This window comes from Fusarium phalaenopsidis (assembly GCF_050370095.1).
Source record: "Fusarium phalaenopsidis strain FUZ10S chromosome Unknown contig_32284, whole genome shotgun sequence".
Lineage (NCBI taxonomy): Eukaryota > Fungi > Ascomycota > Sordariomycetes > Hypocreales > Nectriaceae > Fusarium > Fusarium phalaenopsidis.
The window spans coordinates 1138752-1147867 of NW_028145414.1; the positions used below are offsets into that span (position 1 = coordinate 1138752).

The 9116-nt window shown below is 51.2% G+C and overlaps 3 protein-coding genes across 3 annotated transcripts; 1 reads left to right on the forward strand and 2 right to left on the reverse strand.

Moving 5' to 3' along the window:
• Positions 1-1113: 1113 nt before the first annotated feature.
• On the forward strand, positions 1114-5148 carry LRP88_02248 (uncharacterized protein; the record flags this gene model as incomplete). The annotated part of the gene is made up of 1 exon (XM_083238915.1): positions 1114-5148. The coding sequence occupies one exon, from the start codon at positions 1114-1116 to the stop codon at positions 5146-5148; it is 4035 nt and encodes a 1344-aa protein (XP_083105510.1).
• Positions 5149-5646: 498 nt separating this feature from the next.
• On the reverse strand, positions 5647-6523 carry LRP88_02249 (sulfotransferase family protein; the record flags this gene model as incomplete). The annotated part of the gene is made up of 2 exons (XM_083238916.1): positions 5647-6359; positions 6421-6523. 2 exons carry the CDS (start codon positions 6521-6523, stop codon positions 5647-5649), a joined length of 816 nt encoding a protein of 271 aa, XP_083105511.1.
• Positions 6524-7164: 641 nt separating this feature from the next.
• On the reverse strand, positions 7165-8273 carry LRP88_02250 (elongation factor 1-beta/delta; the record flags this gene model as incomplete). Its single annotated transcript, XM_083238917.1, has 3 exons — positions 7165-7394; positions 7459-7911; positions 8234-8273. The coding sequence occupies 3 exons, from the start codon at positions 8271-8273 to the stop codon at positions 7165-7167; spliced, it is 723 nt and encodes a 240-aa protein (XP_083105512.1).
• Positions 8274-9116: the final 843 nt, after the last annotated feature.

Genomic DNA, 9116 nt, shown 5'->3' on the forward strand with positions numbered 1-9116 from the left:
TTACTTTTAAAATTATAGCTAATAGCTACTTAATAATATAATTATTTAAGGTCTTTCTTATTAAGCTCTTATTACTCATAGAGATTAGAAGGTTTATTTTTTATACTAGGCTTCTTAGCTATAAGGTCTTAGCCTTTATTATTATAGTTAAAGTATATCTTATCTAAGAAGAATATATTATATTAATCCTCGGGCTTTAGCCTAAGTCTAAGGGTATTAATAATATAATTATACTAGTAATTAATTTTATCTTTAGACTTAAAGCTAACTTTCTTAATAAGCCGCTTATAGAGGTCGCGGGTTATAATTAACTTTTAGATTATAAAGGTAAAAGTATTAATATTAATATTAGCTTTTATAGCGAGACTAGGCTATAATAGCCTCTTAGCTTTAAAGCCTTTATCTTTATAAAGAGCCTTTATAATATTAAGGTCACCTTTAGATAGCTTTTTAGGCTACCCGCGGGTCTTCTTAATATCTAATTTATTATATCTTTTTTAGCTTATAGGTATAGCTAAAATGCGATATATAGAGCATAGGGGGACTTAAAAAAAAAGAGAAAAGTTTAATCTTTTAGAAAAGAATCCCTTTAGTATATAAATAATTAAAAGCCCCTTATAATCTAGCCTTTTTTAGTATATTATAATAAGGTTAATAAGATATCGCGAGTATATTATAAGGTGGAAGTTAATATATATTAGTATGCGGGGCTATTTTAGTATGCTATTTTTTTCTTAGACCGGGTGACCGCTTAGGACCAAGAGCCGTAAGGCAGTAGAGGATATCCCGCACAAAATCAATTGGATGCTTTCCTCGCTTACTTGAGACTCGGCCACAGGCAACCACGGAGTGTCGGCGAGAGCAAGCCCCGATTTCGCCGGCTAAAATACGTGCAGCGATTCCCTGGCCGCAGGGACGACTGCTGCGGACTGCCCAGTGTGAGGCACTGTAAGCTTGCTGGACGCTGGTCCACCAGTTCGGTTTTCCGAACACTGCAGGAGAGACGTTCCCTGCGGCTGACAATCTCAGCACAGACAATGGAATGGCGACTAACAATCTTCAAGCAGCTATCGACGATGATGCTGTCTTTGTACGGCTGAATTGCACGACACGATGGACAACGGCGCCTCAGACCCTCGTGCGGGCAAACGGCCCTGGTACCAGCCCATCGACCCTTTGCAACGAGGACCAGTCCCGGAAGTTCCACACCATCGCACACAATGTCCGGAATACAGGACCAGCCTGTTCGGCCGCCTGACTTTCGGCTGGATGACCCCCATCATGGCGGCCGGATATCGAAGACCCCTGGAGAAGACAGACCTCTGGCTCGTCAACCCCGAAAGAAGCATCAAGATTCTCAAGATGCGTTTCGACGGCGCCTTCCGAGAGCGCGTAAGGCAGAAGAGCAAACACCCTCTGGCGGCTGCCCTGCACGACACCTTCAAGCGCGAGTTCTGGATTGGCGGCAGCTGGCTTTTTGTGGCGTGTATCTGTCAAACCCTGATTCCTTTTGTCCTGCGCTTCCTCCTCGCCTTTGTGGAAGAGGCGTACAATGGATCTGGCCAGTCGGTGGGAGTTGGGCTGGGGCTGGTCTTTGGCATCGTGGGGATGCAGATCATCCAAAGCGTCGGCACAAATCAGTTCATCTACGCTGGCTTCATGGTTGGTGCTCAGGCAAGAGCTGTACTTGTCGCCACTCTCTTCGATAAAAGCTTGAAACTATCGGAAAGGGCACGTGTTGGGGGACCCAGACTTTTGGCTGCCTCATGCTCAGAGACAGACACCACTACGAAACAGAGGAAGAAAAAAAAGAAGATGAAGACGTCAAGCGAGGAAGATTCGGAAGGCTACTCCGCCGGGCGCATCACAACATTGATGTCGGCAGACGCCGGACGCGTTGACATGGCAGCGGGCATGTTTCACTTTCTTTGGTCCGCCCCGCTCCAGATTCTCCTGTCATTCGCACTTCTCCTGGTCAACATCACATATTCCGCAGTTGCTGGCTTCGGTCTGCTCTTCTTCGGAATCGCCGGGCTTACTTTCGGCCTCAAGTCCCTCCTTGCGCGCCGGAAAACCATCAACCCTGTCACTGACGCCCGAATCTCGCTCACGCACGAAGTGCTCGGATCGGTGCGCTTCATCAAGTATAACGCTTGTGAAGAACCGTTTCTGAACAAACTTGCGAGTCTGCGCGGCGAGGAAGTCATAGGGATTACCAAGCTGAACGCCATGCGCAATGCCCTCAATTCCGTGTCCATCGCGCTCCCCATCTTCGGAGCGATGCTATCCTTCATCGTATACTCCAAAACAGGTCACAGACTGGCGGTAGCACCCGTGTTCTCATCCTTAGCTCTCTTCACGGCGCTGAGAGTTCCGTTCAACATGCTCCCCCTCGTCATCGGGCAGCTGGCAGATGCATGGACCGCCGTGGGACGACTGCAGGACTTTTTCATGGCCGAGGAGTACAAGGAGGAGATCAGATGGGACGAGACAGCAGATGAGGCGATCAGCCTTGAGGATGCAAGCTTTGTGTGGGAAAAGTCGCCCAACGCGTATGCAGATCCGGAGAAGCAGACCAGGCCTTTCTCGCTCGACAACATCAACCTCTCCATCAAGCGGGGCGAGCTTCTCGCTGTTGTGGGCTCCGTCGGCTCCGGCAAATCGTCGCTGCTCTCTGCTCTCGCCGGTGAGATGCGCAAGATAGACGGCCATCTCACTCTCGGCGCATCTTCGAGAGCATATTGCCCCCAGCGAGCGTGGATCCAGCACGCCACATTGAAGGCAAACGTCATCTTTGGGCAGCCGTTGGATCCCATGATGTACGAACAGGCCATCCAGGCTTGCAGTCTCGGGATCGACATCGACGCCCTCCCAGCGGGCGAACAGACGGAGATTGGGGAGCGTGGTGTCAACTTGAGCGGCGGACAACAACAGCGCGTCAACCTCGCGCGGGCGATCTACTCGGACAGCGACATCATTCTCATGGACGACCCGTTGTCTGCGGTCGATGCGCATGTCGGGAAGCACATCTTCAAGCATGCGATATGCGATATGCTCAGGCACAAGACGAGGATTCTCTCGACACACCAACTGCACGTTCTCAGCCGTTGCGACAGGGTTCTGTGGCTTGAGGATGGACGGATCAAGCTTCTCGGGACCTACGCCGATCTATTGGCCACGGAGCCCGAGTTCCGAGACTTGGTGGCACGGGCCCAGCAGGACGAGAACTCGGATGAAACTCAAGCGCCGAAAGAACTACCAGTTCGCGATTCAATCAAGCCTTCAGCTCTGAGTCCCGGGTCACTCGTACAAGATGAGGAAAGGGCCGTGGGTAGCTTGTCCTGGACCATGATCAAGACATACCTGCGATCATCCGGAAGCCTCATCTATGGCATCGCTCCTCTCTTGTTCCTCATTTTGGCCCAGAGCTCAAATGCCCTGACGAGTATCTGGGTCGCGTTCTGGTCTTCGAACCGCTTAAACCTCGCCGAGAACACGTACATCGCACTTTACGTCGTCATCGGGTTCCTCCAGGCCATATTGCTCTTTTCCTTTGGCGCATCGGTCTCTGTTCTCTCCGGACGAGCCACCCGGAAGATGGTCGATCACGCCACCGCCCGTGTGGTTCAGGCCCCTTTATCCTTCCACGATACGCAACCGCGAGGCCGTATTCTCAATCGCTTGTCGCGAGATGTTGAGGTGATGGACAACCAGCTCCCGGACTCAGTCCGCACGTTCATGTACTCCATTGCTATTGTCACCAGCATCGTGGTCATGCTCGGCATCTTTGTCCACTGGTTCCTGGTCGCGGTGCCAGTGCTGATTGGCATCTTTCTTTATGCTATGGCATACTACCGGGCGTCGGCAATACAGCTCAAGCGCTATGAAGCCACGCTCCGTGGCGTCATGTTTGCCCGCTTCAGCGAGTCCATCACGGGCATCCCGACGATTCGGGCATATGGAGTACAGGACCAGGCAAGAAAGACGGTGCACGATGCCATCGACGACATGGACTCGGCTTACCTGTTAACCTTAAGCAACCAGCGGTGGGTGACCTGTCGTCTCGACTGTGTTGCCATACTGGCGGTGATGACGGTTGGGCTCATCGTCGTGCTGCTCCGGTTCACAGTGCACCCAAGCGAATCAGGCTTGGTGCTCTCGTACTCCTTGGCCATCACCCAGGTGATGCAGCTCGTCGCACGCCAGATGTCCGAGGTCGAGAATGCCATGATCTCGACAGAGCGGCTTCATGAATATGGGACCGAACTGCCTCAGGAGTCATCACCACAGGCACCAGGCATCTTGCCTGTCCCAGAGACCTGGCCAACAAAGGGCAAGATAAACATGATCAACGTGCAGCTGCGTTACCGGCCAGGACTACCACTCGTACTGCACGGCCTGAATATGAGTATTCACGGGGGCGAGAAAATCGCGATTGTTGGGAGGACTGGTGCAGGCAAGTCATCAATATCGACTGCACTCTTCCGGCTGGTCGAGCTCTCAGCTGGGTCCATCTCCATCGACGGCATAAACATCGCCCAAGTGCCGCTTCATGACCTCCGGTCCCGCATCTCCATCGTCCAGCAAGACCCCAACCTCTTCCGTGGCACCGTCCGGTCGAACCTCGACCCCTTCAACCAATACGGAGACCCCGAGCTTTGGGACGTGCTGCGCCGGGTCGGCCTCGGTGACAAAGACGCCGACAATCTCGCTGCCGGGCGCGTCACTCTCGACAGCCCTGTCGAGGAGCACGGTACCAACTTCTCACAGGGCCAGCGGCAGCTGATGAGCATAGCACGAGCGCTCCTCCGCAACAACCGCATCATCCTGTGCGATGAGGCTACCTCGTCAGTCGATCTCGAGACAGACGCTCGGATCCAACGAGCCATCATGGAGGTCTTCGCTGGGCGGACCGTGCTAACCATTGCTCATCGGCTCAAGACCATTGTTGGGTATGACAGGGTGTGCGTCCTTGAGCAGGGACAGATTGTAGAGTTTGACTCGCCGTTGACGCTCTGGGAGCAAGAGGACAGCGCCTTCCGCGGCCTATGTGACAGGGGTGGTGTGGAGAGTGGGGATTTCTTCGCTGATAGACTTGACAGGTTGGCGAGAGGGGAGGGGAGGAGGCATAGTCAGTATGGTAGTTAAGCGAGGTGAGGCTCCACCACCGTAACTGCGCCCGCTCTTCCTTTCTTCCTTTCTTCCTCTTCTTTCTCATGAGTTAATACAGGGTACGTACTGGGATAATCGTCTAGATATGCTGGTAATGCACAGCTACATTTGTATCTTCCGCCTGGCGACCTAATCTTCGTCAACACCGTTTATAAGAGGCACGGGTACCACGCACAATACTGCTGTGAATTGTTCGCCCAGGAGCTGTTTCGCTGGACTCTGCGGCACGAGGTTCTGGAACTAGCAAGGAGATGAGCTCAGATGTCTTGCAGGCTTGCTTAGGTACCTATTATTCCAGGCGGAATGACAGTGGATCATGACTGCCCCTACCCATCGCACACGCTGACAGGCACAGATAATTCTAGCTGTTTTCACAAATAGGTACTGAAAGCTGAACCAAACATTATATTGTCGATACGAACCGCGTTTCAATGAACATTACAAGTCGCGGCTCGAATATAAGACCCGGCCTGTTCAGAAGCTGAGCGGGATAGGGCGGTACTTCCAAGCAGCCGCAACGGCCGCCACAACCACAGCCGTAGGCGGGAGTACGCGGACCAGCATGCAATTGAAGGCATGCCACCACCGCTTGTTCCTGTCGGCGAGGAACGAGTCAAGATTGTTGACATGCGGAAAAGGCTCCGCGGGAACCGGCTTATCAAGGAATGTGCAAAGCCTCTCCCATCCCTCCCCAACCCGGTATTCCAACAGCCTCTCTTTTGGCACGAGCTCCTTCATCAACTCATAGTGTTCCAGAAACCCTATTCTCTCTCCCCTCGGCGCCTGAATCGGCCTGATCTTGTGCCCCAGCTTGTGAAACCGCCACCAGGGTCCCCAGATGGGATCGAACGGCGCGAGCCAGTTGAACGTCATCGCGAACCAGATGAAGCTTGCGTCGACGGATTGCTTCATCGAGAACAGCCACTTGTCCACGTCTCTCGTCGTGAGAATCACCTTCGCATTGGGATATGCCTCGAGCAGTTCCTCGGCCCACATAGTCGCAGGGAAGTTGACTGAGGCGTTGAACTCGCCGAGCACTTTTTCAAATTCGGGCCGTCCAAAGGGCTTCCCGCCGAAGTATTTCCCCACGAGCGCTTCCTCCCAGTACGGGAATCTCTGGGGATCCGCCTCCAGAACGCCCCCGTGGAAGACCTTGTAGCCCAGCTTACTCATGGCATGGCGCATGGCTGCTCGTGGGCCGATTGTTAGAAATCGAAGTTTTGCCAAGGGATGGCGGGGAGAGCTTACAGATGCTTCCTGTCCGGGGCATTCCGAGGACGAGAACCTCCATCTCCAGCGCGTCCTCCTTGGGTGGGAGCGCATCGATGCGCCTTTGCTTGGTCGACGACATGATTGGGCGCTTCGGACGAAAACATTGCTGCTATCTTGAGTGGCGACTGGGGAGGTGTGGCAATTGCGATATGGCTGATCGAGGGACGTCTGTTGGACGACAGAAGGAGACAGTGACGATGGTGAAGAAGTGTGTAAGTCCCCGCCAACCAACGTCATACAGCCCCGCATATAGCGATCGGATTCAAGAAGCAATTAAGAATTGCCATGAAGGAGTTCCGTAAGCATGATGCAGGGTCCGATACTCGGGGACAGCCCGGTTGCCCGATTCGGAAAGCAGTTTGTGGGGGATCGGATTTCCGATGTGCAGCTGAGAACGACCTCCACAATCATAGGCTCGCTCCTCGCATTTGCTGCGACGACCTCGCAAGTATGTGTAACCTCACCTAACAAAATCCTCGACGGAGGAGCGGGAGAACTAACTACCGAGATGCGAAGTTGCGGCAAGGGACGAGTTATGTACGATAAGATATCGAGTGTTTGATGGCTTTGCGGGAAAAACATGCAATCGACATCTGTGTAATTTCATGCTGATCACCATTTTTAATTCATGCGATGTGAAGTCAAAGGCTTATTATGGGATGCGTAAGGCTTATTCGCATTTCTATCATAACAGCCTCGAAAGGCTCATCAGCAGCAGAGTTACAGCTTCTGCATGGTGACAACATCCGTGGACTGGACATAGTCATCGAATTCCTGGATCTCCTCTTCAAGTTCGGACAGGCTGATCTTCTCATCCTCGATCACGAGGCTGATCTGCAGCTTCTTGATGTCGAAGCCAACGGGCATCAACTTGGAAGAGCCCCATACCAGACCGTCCTTCTCGATGCCGCGCACGGCGAACTCGAGAGCAGCCATGTCGGTCTCATCATCTGCGACGCGGTAATCAGTGGGAGAAAGGTCAACCTGGAGAATGTATGTCGGGTTACAACGTACCCCAGGGTTTGACGTCCAATATGACCACCGACTTGGCGGCAGGCTTGGGTTTGGACTCCTTCTTCTTGCGGTACTCAGCTAGGCGCTCCTCGCGGACGCGGGCGGCCTCGGCATCCTCCTCCTCGTCATCATCGCTGCCGAACAGGTCGACATCGTCGTCGTCCTCCGCGGCAGCCGCAGCCTTGGCAGGATTCAAAGTGGCGACGCTGACGTCGGGACCGTAGACCGTGTACGACTTACCCGCGTCACCAGGAAGGGTGGCGAAGTCGGCATCGTAGCTAGCGATGTGCTTGTACCAGCGCGCTGCGTGAGGATACTTGGCGGCCTCAGGGGAGGCGCTCAAGGCCTTGAAGACGGCGACATCGGCCTGAGAGGGCGAATAGCTGTCGATGTGGCGAGTAAGTTGGTATGGCTTCGACTGAGGGATTGTTTCAGAGAGCAATGACGTCAAGCCTAGTAACTGAAGCAGAGTGAAGATAATAATCTCCAAAAAAAAATTGGGGGCATCATCTGCAGGTCTCAAGGCTGACAAGAAATGTCCACCAATTGGGTAACATGCTGAGCGTGTGTGTCTGAAGTCCGAGGAGAAGCACGGAGTGCACGCTCAATCCTGGGAGACGGAAATGTGCCGATAGGGGCACCTCGAAGAGACCAAGCTGTAACAAACTCACCTGGTGATGTAAGAGCGAGTGCTCAACCAGTTGTTGAGAACTGCATTCGAGTAAGGCTGGATGACGGGACTCGCAAGCCAACCACACACAGTTGGAGTACATACCAGTGAGACCGGCATCCGATAGCAGATCGGTGAACCCCATTTTGACGAGATGGGTGCCAGATTGTGAGCGAGATGGAGAACAAGAAAGTTGCGTATCAGAGAACTTTGGCGAGTCAGAAGAAAAAAATGAAACCTGGATCAGTCTAACATAGAAGTACCTCGCCGCCTCCAGGTCGAGACGGGATCGGATAAGCTGACAAGCTGCAGTGATAAGAGGAAACTCAGGTTGCACTACAGGGCGCTAAGAGATTAGGCAGAGTGTCTACCTTACAATGTTACAGTACGCGTGGAGATTGGTCTCGGAAATCCGAACCTTATTCGGACATCCGAGTCCCGACAGGGATCAGTGGAACTAGAATCTCACGAAAACAGAACTGCCGATAACCACCATCCTATCACTTATCTTATGTGTTAATATAGGTCTTAGAGTTAGGGAACTAATGGCTATATTCGGGGTATACTTTTCTAAAAATATAATACTATTCTAGGCTCAGTATTTAAAGTAAATTATTTAATAATGATAGGATATTTCCTAGGTTAGCTAGCTATTTTATAAAATTAATTATAGAATTTTAAAGAAAATAAGAAAAATAGGTTAGATAAGAGGATAGCCTATATTTAAGTCTTAGCTTATATTTAATTTAAAGCGATTTAGCGCGGGATATATTAAAAGTCTTAGCTTATATTTAATTTAATTAAGTATAATGTGATAGCTACCCTAGAATAAGAATATTATATAAGAAAAATAAGCAAGTCTATATATAGCTAACCGCTAAGTAAAAGATTATTTCTATTAATTATTTTCTTTATATCTTTTCTTTAAGCTTTATTTATTATCTTATATCTTTATTATTAATAAATAAATAAGGAGATAATATATTAA